This window comes from Lytechinus variegatus, chromosome 12 (assembly GCF_018143015.1).
Source record: "Lytechinus variegatus isolate NC3 chromosome 12, Lvar_3.0, whole genome shotgun sequence".
Classification (NCBI taxonomy): domain Eukaryota; kingdom Metazoa; phylum Echinodermata; class Echinoidea; order Temnopleuroida; family Toxopneustidae; genus Lytechinus; species Lytechinus variegatus.
This window is the reverse complement of record NC_054751.1, coordinates 28,464,544-28,483,232: the sequence shown is the minus strand read 5'-3', so window position 1 is coordinate 28,483,232 and position 18,689 is coordinate 28,464,544. Positions and strand designations below refer to the sequence as shown.

The 18,689-nt window shown below is 35.4% G+C and overlaps 1 protein-coding gene across 2 annotated transcripts in view; it reads right to left on the bottom strand.

The window, feature by feature from the left end:
• The window catches only part of LOC121425053 (major vault protein-like), a 31,863-nt gene extending 14,137 nt beyond the window's left edge, over positions 1 to 17,726 (bottom strand). Inside the window, exons 1-13 of one of the 2 annotated variants that reach the window (XM_041621006.1) lie at positions 17,561 to 17,726; positions 14,977 to 15,110; positions 13,528 to 13,591; positions 12,483 to 12,555; positions 8,529 to 8,677; positions 8,060 to 8,151; positions 7,354 to 7,423; positions 4,811 to 4,972; positions 3,456 to 3,597; positions 2,279 to 2,380; positions 1,172 to 1,280; positions 848 to 908; positions 315 to 409 (exon numbers count right to left, since the gene is read on the bottom strand). In XM_041621006.1, the coding sequence (XP_041476940.1) occupies positions 315 to 409; positions 848 to 908; positions 1,172 to 1,280; positions 2,279 to 2,380; positions 3,456 to 3,597; positions 4,811 to 4,972; positions 7,354 to 7,423; positions 8,060 to 8,151; positions 8,529 to 8,677; positions 12,483 to 12,555; positions 13,528 to 13,591; positions 14,977 to 15,110; positions 17,561 to 17,614 (1,307 nt within the window). In that variant the 5' untranslated portion in view covers positions 17,615 to 17,726. Of the gene's footprint in view, positions 1 to 314; positions 410 to 847; positions 909 to 1,171; positions 1,281 to 2,278; positions 2,381 to 3,455; positions 3,598 to 4,810; positions 4,973 to 7,353; positions 7,424 to 8,059; positions 8,152 to 8,528; positions 8,678 to 11,612; positions 12,459 to 12,482; positions 12,556 to 13,527; positions 13,592 to 14,976; positions 15,111 to 17,560 lie in introns of those variants that run through there. The other variant, XM_041621007.1, reaches the window with a different exon arrangement.
• Between the last annotated feature and the right edge of the window lie 963 nt (positions 17,727 to 18,689).

The following is an 18,689-nucleotide window of genomic DNA, read 5'->3' as shown; positions in this document are numbered from 1 at the left end:
CGGGGTTAAGACATTAACATTATGGTTAAGAAAGACAGTGTGAAACCCCAAAAGTACGGGGTCAAACATAGTATGGGTTTAAGGAAATACAGTGTGAAAAGCATAATACAGGGCTCAGGCAATGGACATACACGTTCAAAAAACAATTGTAACTCTCAAGAAAAAAAATTCTCAAATCAATATGGAACCACTTTTCAATTTTTTCCTGATTTTTTCATCAATAGAAAACAGCAGGATTTACATAAAGAGTTGACTTTAATATTTATAAGAGCATGCATCAAATAACAACATTGTTTATAAGATGAGGAACTTACTTGAGGATGGACACTACCAGAGGGTCTAACTCCTTCTCCCATAGCTTCTCATGTTCGTTGAGGAGATATGACTTTGGACCCATGATGACTTTCACCTGTTTAAAGAATAGCAAACAATCTTTAGAAAATAGTTGTGATATTGAAATTTTTTTAAGTACATTTGATCAGAATCGGATAAAGACTGTGAAACAAAAATTAGCATTTCAGGGGCCTTATTCAGTTAATTAGAACAAACTTTTGATTTTATGCATAAATTAGAAATGAGATTTGACCATACAATTTGTAGATTATGCCATGGGCAATGTGTGTGTCAATTTTCATCACGATCGACGGCCGAAATAATAAAGGGGGGGGGGGCTGAATCAGCTCCCCCGAGTCTCCTTGGGCGTCAAAATAGCCCAGTCCATTCAGGGTTAAAAATAACGATTGTTTGCCTACCATGATTGCATGCTACAGTGTGAACTATTGATGATGCTTTATTCACATGACTTCAAACAGGTAAGTTTAATATACCACCACTGAAATCTACACACCTCTCCACTTTGTAGATTTCTGATGTAAATTCCTTCATTTTCACCCAGAGGAATAGCTTTCCTGTGATACATATAATAAGAGAGAAGCAAAATCAAAGAGAGTGAATACTGGGTGGAGAGAAAGAGAGAGAGCAAGTGAGCTAGCAAATACAGAATACATTTTCCATTACATCAATATTTACACAAAAACAATGTGAATATGGAGTCAACTCAATAAAAAATACTCTTTCATTTTCCACATTTAAAGGGAGAAAAAGGGCAGGTAAAGTCTCTAACTTTTTAGCACCACTGTATACAGGTACAGAGGAAAATTGAATGACATACCTGATGACTTGAGAGTTTCCTTGATCTAATTCTTTGACTTGTGTGGGAGGAATGTAACTCTTAGGCCCTCTGATCATCCATCGATCTCCAGGTTTGCGAACTTTCCCTCCTAGAAATTATTAAGACGTACGATCACCATAATGTTTTTTTTTGTTGCCGTCATCGTCATCATCAACATTATCGTCATCATCATCACCATCAACATCATGAACATCATCATCACCATCATCATCATCAACATCATCATCGTCATCATCAACATCATCGTCATCATCATCACCATCATCTACTACTACTACTACTACTACTACTACTACTACTACTACTACTACTACTACTACTACTACTACTACTACTACTACTACTACTACTTCTACTACTACTACTTCTAACCTGATACTACTACTACTACTACTTCTAATCTGGTACTACTTCTACTACTACTACTACTACTACTACTACTACTACTTCTACTTCTAACCTGTTACTACTACAACTGCTGCTGCTGCTGCTGCTCCTACTACTACTACTACTACTACTACTACTACTACTACTACTACTACTACTACTACTACTACTACTACTACTACTACTACTACTACTACTACTACTACTACTACTACTACTACTACTACTACTACTACTACTACTACTACTACTACTACTACTACTACTACTACTACTACTACTACTACTACTACTACTACTACTACTACTACTACTACTACTACTACTACTACTACTACTACTACTACTACTACTACTACTACTACTACTACTACTACTACTACTACTACTACTACTACTACTACTACTACTACTACTACTACTACTACTACTACTACTACTACTACTACTACTACTACTACTACTACTACTACTACTACTACTACTACTACTACTACTACTACTACTACTACTACTACTACTACTACTACTACTACTACTACTACTACTACTACTACTACTACTACTACTACTACTACTACTACTACTACTACTACTACTACTACTACTACTACTACTACTACTACTACTACTACTACTACTACTACTACTACTACTACTACTACTACTACTATTACTACTTCTTCTACTACTACTAACCTGGAACTGCGTCATCGGTGAAGTTCTCTACACACTCCAACACCAAGGCTTCATCTTCACCTAGTACATATTGGGATTTGATGCCTTCTTCAATAATTTCACCTGCAATACATAAAAGAAAAGATTCTTTTTAAATGGACTATATTTAAATAGGTGTATTAAATCTAACAAAGCCAAGCTACATGTATTTTAGTAGATCATACAGCTAGAAAAGGAGGAGGGGGGTGGCAAATACATCCAAGAAAGAGAAAAATACATGAAACACAGTCTGTGTGCATTTCATATAATTGTTGACAAAAAATATAACAATCAGTGAAATCTTTAAAATTGGCAACATCATGGAAATGTCACAATCACTACCTGTAAAGACATTCACTATTAATCTCAATTAAATTCTCATAATCAAACTCTATAAGGCAAAATGCAGCAATAAAAAGGTTTTAATGCAGTCACTTTACAGAATGAAAGTTATTCTATCAAGACTTGAGCACTAAATTGCTTATTTATGGTGGATTTAATACAGGACCATCTGATTCTCACAGCAAATGGATTAATCTTATAATACTGGAAATGAGACATACCTGTCCAAACTGTATAGGAATTGAAGAATTCAGTAATAATAATAGCTGGATTTATAAAGCGCTTTTTGCGCTGCTATTATTACCCCGGCTTTAGCTCAAGCTACCATCACCAGCGCTCAGTGCATGTAAGGAATTACTCCTGCCAGGTACCCATTCTCCTCACCTGGGTCGAGTGCAGCACAGTGTGGATAAATTTCTTGCTGAAGGAAAACACGCCGTGGCTGAGATTCAAACCCAGTAGTAATTAGATAATCTTGCCAAAGCCACTATGTATTCAGACCTAATGTAAACTATTTTTTTTTTTTTACCAAAGCTGAATACAAGTTGTTTTTTTCAAACAAAAACACCAAAACATGGATATAAAAATGAATTGATGTGCAAGTAGACAATTTTACAGCACACAGCTGCATTGCTACATAACATTACCATTATCATAAATAAACTGTAGCTGTAACCCCTTTGAATAGGATTTTTCTACTAATTTTGGGTGTAGGAAGAAGCTTGCGATCCCCTTGATACATGTAAGTTTCAACTTGCCATACTTTGATTAACCTGACTGTGGAATTAACTGGGTTCTCAAGATTATTTTTACTCACCTGGATGGAGGAAGAAGCTTGCGATTCCCTTGAAAAGTTTCAACTTGCCATACTGAGGTTTGCCTGTCGTATCAACAGGGTTCTTGACCACACAGTATTGCCCCTTTTGTAAGACAGTCTTAGACACCATACAAATTACTTCCTGTAATAAAAAAAAAGAGTGAAATAATTATGAATTCCTGATTGCTTAATGTAAATAATCATACCACCATCATTGCCAGATCTAAAATGTTTTAGAAACCAAACTTTTACAAAACCCATAACAAAAATTGGTATTCAATTATTTTCAATCCAATATGCATACAGAAGCAGGTTAGTGTTGATAATCAATTAAGTGATCACAATGGGCTATGCATTTGCGCAACCTGACCTTTTCTCAAAAGCAGTCCTCCTTTCTTTATAAAATCACCTGGGCCCTGTCTTACACAGAGTTACGACTGATCCAATCAATCATACCTATATGGAAATCCATCAGTGTCATAATTTTTTCTACAGGAAATTTGCACAATGTCCTTTGTAAACAAAGAGAAACACAGTGAATTTTCAAGAAAACAATGAATGCAGGAATATACATCACAGCTAGAAAATATTTTGAACACACATACATAATAGATGTTGACGTTGATGGCCGTCCATAGTTGTGATTGATCAAATCAATCACAACTCTTTGCAAGATGGGGCCCAGGTTAATACACTCCATTTTTATATCTAAGGAAAATATTCCATAAATGGTGGACCTGACTTTTTGATATTTGTCACGTTTTCACTCAATGTATGATGGAGGGTTCAATCATACAGAGAAAATTTATTGTCAAATGCCCTACAAGATAAAGAACAACCAAGAAGCTTTCGTAGAAAATTGGTGAATCAAAAACAGCTCTTTCGTCCTTCACTCTCGACAAACAATGATTCGCAATATTCCATCAGCTCCGAAACTTGGGACAAAACTGCTGTTCCGGTTAACCAATTTGACAAAGACATTTACTGTGCTCTTGAACCCTTTGTAATGTCACAGAGAAATATCACTTACAGAAATCCAGAGCCCCGTCTTACTAAGATTTGCAAATCCGATCAATCGCAACTATGGAAAGCCAGCAAAGTCAACATATAAAATGCATGTTTGCTCATTTTTTTTTCTAGATATGAATGTATATCCATAAATTCATTGATTTCTTGACAATTTGGTGTATTCTCCTACGTTTACAAAGGACATTTTGCAAATTTCCTTAGAAAAAATTATGACACTAATGGATTTCCATAGAGTTACGATCAATTGGATCAATCGTCACTCTTTGTAAGACGGGGCCCAGATCACAAATATCACCAAATCAGAAATAAAAGTGATATGAGCCTACCTCGCCTATCTCAGGTACATACGAGTCCGTGTCCTTGTCGGTGACTAACCACTCTTCTCCTGCTGACCGCTCCCTACCCAGGGCATCCTTGCAGCTGTGAATGGTCTTCAGGTGAAGACCAGTGGTAGGGGTCAACCTGAATGGCTGGACCACCTTGATTACCTGTCATTCAAATATAATAAATTGCTTGCTGTTAAAGAGCAATCCCATTGAAAACTCATGGGGGAAATTGAATCAATACGAAATTTGCAAAAGGCCAATTGACTTGCATGATATAATCCATCCGTCGTGAGCGCCCGTCAGACTAATGTGAAAAAAGTTCGGACAGCACGAATTTGACCTAACTCGTGATGGCTATTTACTTTGGATCATCGAAGTTCTAGTTTCCAACAATTCCTAGACTCATAGCAGGTCTTTTGATTGCTAAACCAAAATAAATAACCTCTGTGAAGTTACATGTTTCAGAGTGAAAGCAAGCAGTTTACTTCTGGTTGGTTAGTCTACTAACAAGGAGGCTGTTCTCACTACGTTCCTAAAACTAGTTTACTGGAAACTAGTTTAGTGGAAACTAGTTTAACGCGTAGTGAGAACGGTCAAAGCGGTCTTGGAAGCGATCTTCCAAACCAGTTTGGAAAACCACCTCGCGATGTAGTTTTCAAGATCGGTTTGCCTCGTTAAACTGGTTTTACCGTGAGGACACAACCGTTCTTCGGGAAGCGATCTTCGCACATTTTGAGCGCGCTACTCCACACAACAGGTGAAGAATGCCTATGCTGCGGTTTCGAATTTTGCGCGAAACGTCTCGCCCCACTGAGAGCGTTTCCATAGCAACAAGAGCGCTTTACGTGAAGTGATTTTGAAAACCACTTTCGTGTGATCAAGTGAGAACGCTAGCAAAGCGATCTTCCAAAGTGGTTTCCTGAATCGGTTTCCAGTAAACTAGTTTTAGAAAGCGTAATGAGAACGGCCTCTATTGCTCTCTTATAGACCTCCCAGACATGCCGGCATCTATTACATAACACCCCCAGGCATGCAGCCGAGTGAAAGACTTGAATCCCTTCTCTGTTCTGGGATTAGCCTTGATTTTCCCATGATTTGTCAATGAAAGGTCATTTTATGTAATAGCCTTCATCTTCATCAAGATATCAAAGAGTGAATCACTGATGAAGCCTTAAAAACTAAACTCAAATCATTTAGTTCAACAAGTAAGTTCTCATCATGCTCCTTCAGCTCTATAGACGGTGAATTTGATATCATAATCAGTGGGTGTTTCACAAAGATTTAAGTATGACTTAAGAGTCGCAGTTAAATGCCGACGCATACATAATAGGCAATGTGTAATAATATACAAATAATGCACATTTATGAGTGTGTTATGACGATGCAGCACACTCGAGGGTATTTACAATTATGCGAAAGCAAGAGGCAATTGCGCCGAGTGCTTTTGCATAATATTGTGAATGCCTGAGAGTTGCTTGCATCATCACTAACATCACGAATCTTAAAATGTGCATTAATTGTTTTATAAAACGGGTCGGCAAAATGAAGTTTTCATGGAAATCTTGTTCAAATCCCTCCAACTTGTGTACGATCGCACAGACGAAGAGATAACAAGACTGTCAATTATGACATCACAAGCGTATCTACTATGCGCGCCTTAGTAAGCGCATCAAAATCCTAGCCAGCCTCTTTTACAGAACGCGTATCAGTTTATGCTGCACAAAAAATGCACAGTGCTGCACGAAAAATGCACGACTGGAAGGTTGCGCATAATTAAAGCATGAACACGTGACTTGAATACGCACTCGCCATTGGCTACATCCTTGAACCCGTTTTATAATAGTGATTAATACGCAGTTATGTGCATCCTCTTAGCATAATCTGACCAACGCAACCATGCCTTTTATAATGAGTGCAACTCTCAGTCATACTCAAATCTTTGTGAAACACCCCCCTGATCTACTTGAAAATGTAATGCACTTGGCATTGAAAAGGAAATTTTTAATCATCCTCTAAACCCACAGTCTTTTCAGTCAATTAAAGAGAAGAACACATATTTCTGTTCTGAAAACAAAACCATGGAAGTTTTGTTGCAAGGGTGAATAATAAATCAAGGATATTCTTGCCAATTCTTTATAGGAAAATGTGCCAAGCTGTTAATTATGATGCTAAAATTCATCATTCTGGTGTAAATATTGCCATTAAATTTTGCTTTTCATATTCATAACATGCAGTTTATTACGTTTGCTGCAAATTTTTGTAACAATATTTACTGTTTGGCAGCTTCAAAGACACCAACCCGTCAAACTCAAATCTCGTACCCATCCCCTCAACCTGAGGAGGGAACATCCTATTCAACATGTCAAATGTCAAAATTGTCACAAAGTTTGGCACAGAAAAGTGCTTCAAGAACTGGTGGTAACCCTTTACCCTACTTTGCTTATAAAAAAATGTTTTTACCAGAAAATTCTCCAAACCATGCTACTGCCAGCCCCCTCCCATCCTTGGGAACAAATCTGAATAATTTAGCTAGTTTTGCTAACCTCTTCATAAATCCCTGGGAGATATGCTCCTTCTTCTCTGACCAACCATTCCTCCTGTACTTCCCGTTTTCTGAAAAATGATGAAAAAAAAGAACTGCCTGACTCTGACAATCACAGATCTAGAATACTTCTTAAAAATGAGCACCTCTGGAATATTTTTCAATCACACGCACAGACACATATAAAAAAGAAAAACGTTTATTTTAAGACTTCGTTTATTTCATGATTTATAAATGTTCATGTTCTTTTTTCTCCCAATTTCTTGAACTCCTGATGAAGCATTTCTTATCCTCACTCATATTTTCACTCAACCCATCTATTCAAGTAAAGATCCATTGTTAAATAGACCGCGACATATATTGTTACCAATTATTATATTAATCTGTTTGATCATTAAATTTGTCTCTTTATAAAGTTGAAAACCAATCATTTTTTCCTTCATTCACTGAGGTGTGAGTAATTCATTCATATTGATCATCACTTTATCTGTAAATCTTTCTTTTCATCAGTCCATTCATTTCTCTGTCTATTCATTTGTCAATCCATTGATTTGTTGACCTATAAATCCATCCAGTGATTACTCATCCATCCTCCCATCCATCCATCCGTTCGTCCAACCGTCCATCCCCCACCCACCCATCCATCCAACCGTCCGTCCGTCCACCCACCCACCCACCCATCCATCCATTAGGTTACTATAACTTACACTCCTTTACTGTCAATTAGCTCTCTCTTTGCTGTGAGATGTAAGGCTTCCCCACTGGTTAGAACGACAGCATCAACAAACTTAACAATTTTCTGTTAATAAAACACAGAAAATACATACTTCAATAAATAGTGTGTGAATATACAAGGAAAACTAATTATTTCATAATACACCCACGCTGCTAAAATATATTTTTTTATGTACATGTAGTTGCATACAGGAATCCTGCCATAACATCAAATCTTATAATAATTGGAAATCATAATAGAGCAACAAAGCAATGATCTCACAAAACTTTTTTTTTTTTGGGGGGGGGGGGCATTTCAGTGAAATATGGTCATAAAAATGCTAAAATGCACAAAAGAAAAATGATGTCACACATTCATACTGAATTGCAAGAAAGTCATGGAAAATGAAAAAAATAATAGGTAAGATAGTTGGTATGGAAATTAAGAGAGAGAGATCTTACTGCCTCAGCGGTGGGTTTGTATGTGAGTGGTCCGTGATACTGCCATTCATCACCAGCGTATCTCTTCACCCCTTCAGGGCTGGTGTGATCAACTAGGGCGAACAGACGGATGGCTTGATTTGCTTTCACCACAGGGAGCGGCTTGATGGCTGGGTAGAATTAACGATACAATCAAGATGATATATGGTGTTTTGATATCAAGAAGAATATACATGTCCATGTATGTGGGAAGGATTTGACTCCAAATCGGTACGGTCGTGATTGACATATAATGACAATACAATATGGTTTAGTTTGTCAGTACGCCTCAGGAATATTCATGGACACGAAATGTAAGGATATAGCACAATTTCTGACACACCAGTCAGGTCGATTGGCGAGGTGCAAACAAACCAACTACATGTACAGTGCGTATCAAAAAAGTTTACACTTTGAAAAAATCCTATAAAATTATACATTTGTAATATCCTGAAGATTTTTCCACATTTTAACATTGGTACAGATTCATTTAATCAAATGACGATATGTCGAAAAATATTTCCACTTAACTGAGCATTACTTACTTTTGAAAAGTTATTGAAAAATGATTTGCGTAGAACTTTGAAATAGTTATGCGAATGAAAGTAGACCTTAATCATGAAGAACATGTACAATTTATCTATTGATTTCATTTTGTTAATCATTGCCGAGCTTGGAAAAGTGTAAAGAAACAAGTATTAAATGAAAAATGAAATGAAAACCCACTTTCAATGACAAAAATTTAGTGAAATAATGCTGAAGACGTCTGATATAAACTTTTGTTCAGATTCAGTTATGTCCTCAGATCCAGCTGGCACAAAAAGGATAAAGGTTGTGCTTACTAAGTGTTGAAATTTCAATTTGGGTGGCAAGATCGTTACAAAATGCTTGAATGTATCCGTCTAATTTCAACTGACTAAAGGTGCAAGGGAAATGTATGAGAAATGTTTCGCAGGGTAAGTTTGATTTCGCAGTTTCTCCTTAACACAGCGTGAAAACGAGCATTTCTGCGCAAACAGATTTCTGCGAGTTTTACAAAAATGGACAGTGCTCACTCAAGTGTAACATTCTGACAAAACTTCTTCTTTCATTGGATAGTTGAGACCCAAACCCAAGATTATATGTGAAAAAATTAACAACATGTTGTATATTTTTTAATTCACAGGCCTTTTTCAAAGTGTAAACTTTTTTTGATACGCACTGTATAGTCAAGACCACTGACATTGTATCAAATCTTGTCTTGAGCAAATTTTCAGAGTTATTTCTTTTTAATCAAAAATTGAGGCAAGAATCTAAAAAAAGGTCAAAGATTTGGATATGAATATATATATATATATATAAACCCCTCAAAAAAAGTTCCGCAACTCAAGTTTAAGTGCTAATAAATTTCTTAGTGTGCCATCATCATATGTAAAAGTGGTATCATTGGAAAGTATGATTATTCCTCTTTACGATCATGTGTCATTTGTAATGCTAGTGTTATCATGAAAAACACAGACATGATAAATATGCAGCAATGTAAGAAATGAAATGTTGCAAAAATTCGTTGCCATGTCATGTTTGAGTTCTGCAACTCAAACTGCAAGTTTGAGTGCTAATAAATTTCTTAATGTGCCATCATCATGTGTAAAAGTAATATCTTTAGAAAGTATGATTATTCTCCTTTACAATCATGTGTCATTTGTAATGCTAGTGTTATCATGAAATACACAGACATGATAATACGCAGCAATGTTAGACATGAAATGTTGCAAAATGCGTCGTTTGCAATAGCGAATTTCAATTGTTTCGAGGATGGACCGAGTGCATTCACTGTGGTGGAAATTCTATAGAAATGGAGACTCTTGTTGGAAATCAATGCATTTTGCAACATTTCACTTCTGACTTTTCTCGATGTTCAGGGTGATTGCATATTCCATGATTACATAATCACAGCAAATGGCATGTCATTGTAAAGATGAATAATTCAGCTTTCCAATGATACCAGTTTCATTTTTTATACTTCATTAACCAAAAAGATATCATCCCGAAATCCGAGTAGCAAAACTTTTTTTGAGGGGTTTATATATATATATATGTTTTTATTGTCCAACTTAATGGAAATTCATTTTGTTTACATGCAAACATACAAATTACAAATATACATAATCAAAGAGAGACAAAATTAATACAAAATATTGGCATGCACGTAATACATTCATCCTTATACATAAGACGATCAAAAGAGTTAACAAGATCATTGTTAAAATAAGAACAACAGGTTAAAATAAGAACAGAATATGCATGAGGAGGCTATGTCAATCGCATTGGTACCGGTTTGGAGCCCATACAGTCCTACCACTGTCTTTAGTCCACATGCCCATGATTTTACATGTACATTCTTTTTTTTTTCAAATTCCAGGAGTATCTTACTAAGAAGACTTGGTTTATGGTAACAATCAATGTAATTGTCATTATTATTGATATATCATTATTACAATAACAAATTCATCATCAGTACCATATCACCATGGTTATCACTATCATTCACCGTTATCTAGTGCTATAAAAATAATATAAACATGTCATGCAAAAGAATATAGTGAAAGCAAAGTAAGTACCATTTAAAGCAACTTTAGAATACCAACTTGACTTTTGTGTTACTACTTACTTTTAACCAAATATTTTAGCATGCAAGCAATTCTCGATGTCAGTAACATATGCAGGGGGGGGGGGGGTTACAGGGGTTGAACACCCCCTAAACATTGTTTTGGTACCAAACAAATGACCTCAAATTTTTAAAGAAAAACTGTTTTTTTTGCTTGTCAACTTTTCATTCAGCTTGAACCACCCCTTCAAGAATTCTGTGTACACCACTCCTTAAGTTAATATTAAATATACATTTTTCACTTCATGAAATACATAAACAATAACACTTTATTTTTTCAGGATAGCCACCTCAGCCATTAGCTGATCTGCCAGCAGGCCCTGGATCTTAGCTTGAGAATTTTTGAGATCAGATGCTTACAAAGTGTAACGATCTCTTGAATATTTAAGATAAAATCTATAATTCTTTTAAACTCTCACCCATGTAGAATTGAGCTTTAGCACCTAAACCTGGTTAGGTATAAAATGAAATAACAAGGGGTTAGTATAGAGTTAGGAAAAGTGCAAGAAACAATGCAACAAAATGGTTAGTCTCACAAATTTCAAGAATTCATGAGTTTTGGTGATTAAAAAAAATTAAAATGTATGAGAACCATCCAAACCCATTGAATAAATGACCAATGCTATAATAAAGATATGACATGCATACATAATCATAAAAATAATACAAAATGCACAAATGACTCATGCATAAAACTCCTCAAAATACACATGTAAGTGAGAATATTAAAATGGAATTAGTGAACAAAAGTTTAGTGAACCAAAGTTGACACATCCGGTTTATGCAAACTAAGGATTACATTAACAATAACATGCAAGAAATTTCTGAACAAGAATACTAGAAACAGCACTATGTAATGCACAGAATAAATAAGCTACTAGTAAAATGATTGCACATATATAATGCTAAACACAAAATACATGTAGAAGTCAGAAAACTATTACACTTTTCAATTATATACTGTTATAAAAAAAACATGGAGTGGGCGAAGTGCTTCCTTGGGGAGAGAAGCATTTCTTTGTTTGGAAATAACTCTTTGCATTTTGTTTACTGTGCCCCAAAACATGCAGTGGTCTCAAATCAGGCACAGTATAATTGATGTTGACATGAGTGTCAGTGGGTTTTAACCGAGAGACTCTTAAAGTAAATTCAAGACTGATTCTCAATGGATATGGGTTAAAATTGAAAAAAAGATGAAATAGTCTAACTGTAATGACATGCATAATAATTTGCATTATCAAAAGTGTAATATTTTCATTCTGATGTCTTCAAGTTTATAGATCTTTTACCTTTACTTATACCCACAGATAGTAAAGACTCAGCGCCCTCTAAACTTTCTCCAGGATATAGAGGAAATGGTTCCTAAAGACAGAATGATAATCATCAAAGAAATCAATCAGTTCTCAACTAGTTTTGAAATGAAATATACATTCCACACTCGTTATGAATATCAAGAAATCTGACAATCAATTCAATTCATTTATTTGACATCCTTTAAAAACACACATACAAGGAAAATATGATTCAACAAAAAGAGTAAAAGAATTTTAATAACAGTATAAGCAATAGTAAAATAGCAGAAATGCAAAAGAAATGAAAAGAAAATGTAGCTGATGTAGGAAGTCGGAAAGGCCATTGACCTGTCAAAGCCGACTCCCTTGATTACTACCAACTAATTTATTGTTTTGTCTTCATGAATTATTGATTCTTTATTGTTATGAAATCATAGAAATCACATGAATAATAACAAATGCTCTAATGAAAAAATATAATTAAACAACCCCCTCTCCTCATATATCTCCCCCTCTAACCATATCCCCCAGTTGCCTCCCCTCTTTGAATTCTTCTCTCCTTCCCAGCCTCCTTCCTCATCTCTTTTTCTGTCTTCTTTTCTGGATATAATATTTTATGTAGCTTTTGCTCAAACCACTCAACTGTGAAACAAGTGTTCAAACTGCCATTTTTCCGCTTAACATAAACAATAATACTGCCAAGAGAGGGAAGTATCATGTACTCAAAAGTAACACTTTATTTTTTTCAATATGGTCAATGGATGAAATCAAATTCAAGTGCCACTACACTTTTTTGTGATCAGGGACCCATAACGTAACAGTAGCTGAAGTTGAAAGAACAATTCTGATTGGTTCCTAGTCAGTCTACTGAGCAAAATGTGCATGCAACGATGATCTTGATAGGCTGTTTCATTTAGCAATTAATCGCTAACCTTTGTGTTGCTGGGCCCTGAATGTTGGATGAGTTTCAAATATTGTTCACTTCACCAAACCTTAACAAAAGACAAGCTTTTACATATGAAAATATGGGACGTTTACTCACCTGATGAAACCGGACTTCTTTGTGTCCATGTTTCAGTTCACAAGGCTCTCCAGGTTTGTACTTCCTGTTAAAAAAAAAAAAAACAAGCATGATAAAGAGATTTAAAACGGTAAAATAAGATGGTATGTACAGCAACTGACAACTGACAATGTGAATGAAGAATCCAAATAATTGAACTTTTGCATGTTCTATTAAGAAATGTTTAATAAAATAGTATACCTTTTTTTACAAAACACAAACTAAAGTAAGAAATATCTAGCCTTTTAATGATCAATTAATGTTAAAGCCCCCTCCAAAAAACAACAACAAATAAACGCATGAATAATTAAAGTATCAATAAATAATTAAATATCTAAATAAATAAATGAATAATAAATAAATAAATAAATAAATAAATATATATATATATATATATATATATATATATATATATATAGATAATTTAAAAAATAGCAAAAATAATGAAATAGAAATAAAAGAGAGAGATTAAGTATCAGTTTGGTCTGCACACATGAGCTTTTTATAAAGGCATGGTCACACAGCCGAGCATTGTTGGAGCAGAGAGAAAAAAAATCATCACCGCTCGCTCCCATTCACCATTTTCGATTTCGATTGTTTTTATTTTGTTTTCGAGTTTTGTTTTTTATTTTTTTCCCCAATTTTGTGAGAGAAATTAGACCCCCTCTCCCTACCACTCCATGACCACTCCAACAACGCTCGGGCAGTGTGACCAGGCCTTTAATTGTCAAACCAGTATTGACAGTACATGTACACGTAGTTACAAAGTAAACAATCGCTTATTCACATTACATTTTAGATCATCAAACATAGCAAGCAAGATCTCTGTTTTTGAATGCAAGCAGGCATTTTTAGATGGAAAACCAATAGCATGACAACGTGCAAGCATCAAGCTGACCTGTTGTTTAGATTTCATCTCTGGGAAAATACAGGTTCCCCCTAGGGCCTTGTCATTACATGATGTACATAATTTCTGGCTTAATAATTCTACATTCTGGGCCCCTTTGACCCATCATCCTCAACAAATACACATGTGGTATTACCCAAGGATCATTTGGACCAAGTGTGATAAAACTTGAAGCAGAAATAAAGAAATAAAAGTTAAACAAAAAGCGATGAACATGCCCTCATATAATTTGACCTTTTGACCCCTACATGTAGGTGACCTTTGACCCCATCATTTTCATGGAGTCACATGTGGCATTACCCAAGGATCATATGTACAAGTATTAACATAAATGATGCACAAATAAAGAAATGAGAGCAAGTTGAACAAAAAAATTTAACATTTTGGAACAGACTAACAGACCAACAGGAAAAGTAATTACGAGGTCTCTGCCGAACTCCGTTCAGGCGAGACAATAAAAGTGTTCATGTAACAGTCCAAGAGTATGAAAAAAGGAGAAACAGAAAACAAGCTAGAACACTTACTTAATAGGGTCTTTGATGGTGCAATAATGACCCGGGGGTATGATGATGCAAGGTAAAGGTCCAGCAACCTTTCGTTGATTAGCCTTCAGCATAAGCCTCTTGGGACCAAGCTCCAAATGAGTTATGTTTGTCGTCTACATGGAAAAACAAACAAGAAATGTTATGATAAAAAAAATTATAGCATCATCATTTTTTCTCTTCATCAAGTCTTCTATGTCTTCAAAGGTTACCAAGAAAAGGCATGTTGATATTTTTTTAACCCCCCCCAAAAAAAAAAAAGCTAAAAGGGGACCAGTACCTGGTTTCTATGGGCTCATTCTTTCGTTTGGTCTATTTTTTTAAAATAATGTCATGGAAATTTGCCTTTTGCAAGCTCTTTCTCATCATGGCCATAGCACTGTAATCTAGTGTATAATGAACAAAGAATTATATCAATGATGCAAGTGTTTCCATATTGCCAAAGAGCGCCATCTACGTCAACAAAATTTTTAAAGTTGATAGAATTCAAAGTAAACCACCGTTCTAGCATTTATATACTGGCAAGCTATGGGTATCAATATGTATTCATGGGGGCTGTTTTGTTCTCTTGTGAGGGATCTTATTTTTTTTTTTTGGGGGGGGGGCGGAGGTCAGTGGCGTATGAGACTAAAAGTTTTAGGGGCAAGATATGAGGGCTAAATTAATTTCAAATCGCTGTGAGCAAGGGAAGCGACTGAGCCAAATAGCCTTTTAAATAGATAAATCAAATTTTTGCAACTGATTTTGATATGATATATGTTGTAAACATCATGACAAAATCCATCATAAAAAATTGATTTATGTATCAAAAAGCTATTTTTGGCTTGCTCGCTTCACTCACTCACTTAATTTAAAATTACTTTGGCCCTTTTCTCATGTTTTGCTCTGAAATCTTTAGAACCATTCCGCCACTGGCCTCCGCCCCAACAAAAAATAAAAAATAAAATTAAAGTTAAAAAAAAGAAAAGAAAAAAGAATCCCTCACAAGAGAACAGCCCCCGACCATGAATACAGATCGACACCAATAGCTTGCCAGTATTATGCTAGAATGGTGGTTTACTTTGAATTCTTTCAAGATAATTATGAAATATGGTGCTTTAAACGTTCAACATAGATGGCGCTCTTTAACATTGATGAACGAAAAGCAAATCAGAAATCAGAGAGCCGACGTCAATTTTGAGGTTTGCGGTGTGATTGTCCGAAGAATCACGGAGCGGAAAGCGTGTTCTGATTTTGTTTTTTATATAATAAAACACAAATTCAGAATGAGAAATCAGGAAAAGCCCCAAAAAAGTTCTAACTTTTTAATTTCTATTTTCTGTTTTTGATCTACAAAAAACGAAATCACAACACATTTTTCTCATTGTAATTTCGTTTTTGGGTTTTCAAAAACCAAACCACTGGGGCGGTATTCTGAGGTCATTTTATCTTTGAAATATTTTATTTTATCTCTTAAAATGAAATTGGTATTCTGAGATGACATTTTATCTCTCAGATAAAATCTAAAATTTTATCTTGCGTGCAAATTTTATTTTGCGTATCTATGATGATATACGCAACAGAGCGGTGGCAGTGTAGACATACCCATCGCGTATCTGGACATTGCAACGCGGGTGATGTGCTTGCGCCCTAGTTACTTTGAAGAAAAAATAAAATAAACTTAAAAGAGGGTAGAGGTTATTTTATCTCCGTGACGTTGATTTCGTCAATATTTCGAAGTGAATTATCTACAAATATTGACATGAATATGAAGAAAAATGATATATTCATTGAGAACAACACCTTAAAGTTATTCCTGTACAATTAGGAAGTATTTCATAAGACTTTTCTTGACTAATATTGTCTTTGAAACGATGCTTGAAAAGATGCGAAATAGACTTCGAAAAAAAGATGAGAGTATTGTCATTTTTGTTAAAAAGAAATCTCTGAAAGACGCATTTGTAAGCGTATGTGAAGTCAATAAATTGACGCAATCTCACTTCTTTGCCACAACTCATAGCCGAATGGATTTACATTGGTTGAGTGATATCAGAGAGCTATAAAAGCGTTTCTAATTGGATATTGATTAAAAAATAGGTGTGTCTTACAGAGATAAAATGAAGATAAAATTGTTCTCAGAATACCAATTTGGAGAGATTTTAAGGGTATTTTATCTCACTGATTTTAACGGAGATAAAATTTATTTTATCCGAGATAAAATGATCTCAGAATACCACCCCTGGGCTGTATTCCGTTTTCGCTTCTTCATGATTGGAATAGAAAAACAGATTATCCATTTTTTTAAAGGCATTAGTACCCTTAGTGTCACTGATTCAAGTCCACGCCTTTTTCTCATCTCCTACATCCTACTTGCCCTGATAGGTTCTAAACAAGCACAATATATCTGCTGCAGACGGGGATTTAATGCCTGTGCAAATTAAATTACGTTATCACAGTATTGTGATATCCCTATTCGATGATGTGTGTAAAATCATTGCATGCGTCAGTTAATGACAATGCTCTCCTACATGAGTCGACTATTCAGACTGTGACAAACAATCTTAATAGGATCAAAGTTGATACTTACAATGTCTAAAATATGTACGAACTCGGTCGGTCCTATTGCTATGAGTTCACTCATGATGACTTCAGCTCTTTCTTTCTGTGAAAACCCAGGCGCTTATCAGCAAAACAACAAGAAAGATGAGAGGAACTGAGTATTCGGTCGCACGTACGAAATCACATATTTGGCATGTACGGAATCTTCGAAAAACTAGAAGTACAAAGAATGAAATTTTCAGAGCTAATATAATCCAAGGGGGGGGGGGGCAAATTCGTCCGCCCAAAAATTTGATAAGCAAAAAAAAAAAGGTTCTTCAACCACAAGTAAAGGACTTTTCGCACCAGAAAAGTAATTGACAAGCAAAAAAATAAAAAATAAATAAAAGGTCTTCAAGTTCAAAGGAGGGGACGTGTGGCTCGTCAGGGGGGGGGGGGGGGGGGGGCAGGAATACGTCCCTTGCATGTGTTGTGACTGGTCAGGGCGGCAGTCTATTATACTCTATATGAAATATTGTTAGAGCTACCTTTGAAAGATAACTATAGCATAGAAGACATGAAAATGTTATCTTTCTTGCTTTAAATTCATCCTCCTCCCGTCTTATCTCTTTTCCTCATCCAATTTTCTCACCTCATTCTCCATTTTCTTCTTATTTTTTTAATACTCAGGTGGGGAGTGGAGAAAGTGCATACATTAATTGTATGCGGACTTGTCAGGGATCCGACGACCGGTGTAATATAATAGCTTTGAAGTGCACTATAGGCGTTGTTCTGATCTATTAAGCGCTATATGAAAGTGGATTATTATTACTAATATCCTTCCTCCTCGATCTTTTTCTCCCTTATTCTTCCCCTGCAAAGTAGCACTCGCTGCAACTCTTCTCTCTCTCTCTTTATCAACACTACTGCTCCTCCCCCATCCTCAAAGATATATGTATTCTGAGATCACAAAGTTATCAAAATAACTCAAAATCAATCTTATGAAAATTAATGAAGGGTATAGACTATACATTTAATGCATGTATATGCTGCTTTAGTAAATGGAAAGTTGTTAGATTTTACTTGTTAGATGACAAATGTTGATGAATCCCCTCCCTAAAATGTATACCAAGCAAGTCCAATTAACTGTAAAGTGATCATTGTATAGGAAGGGGGGG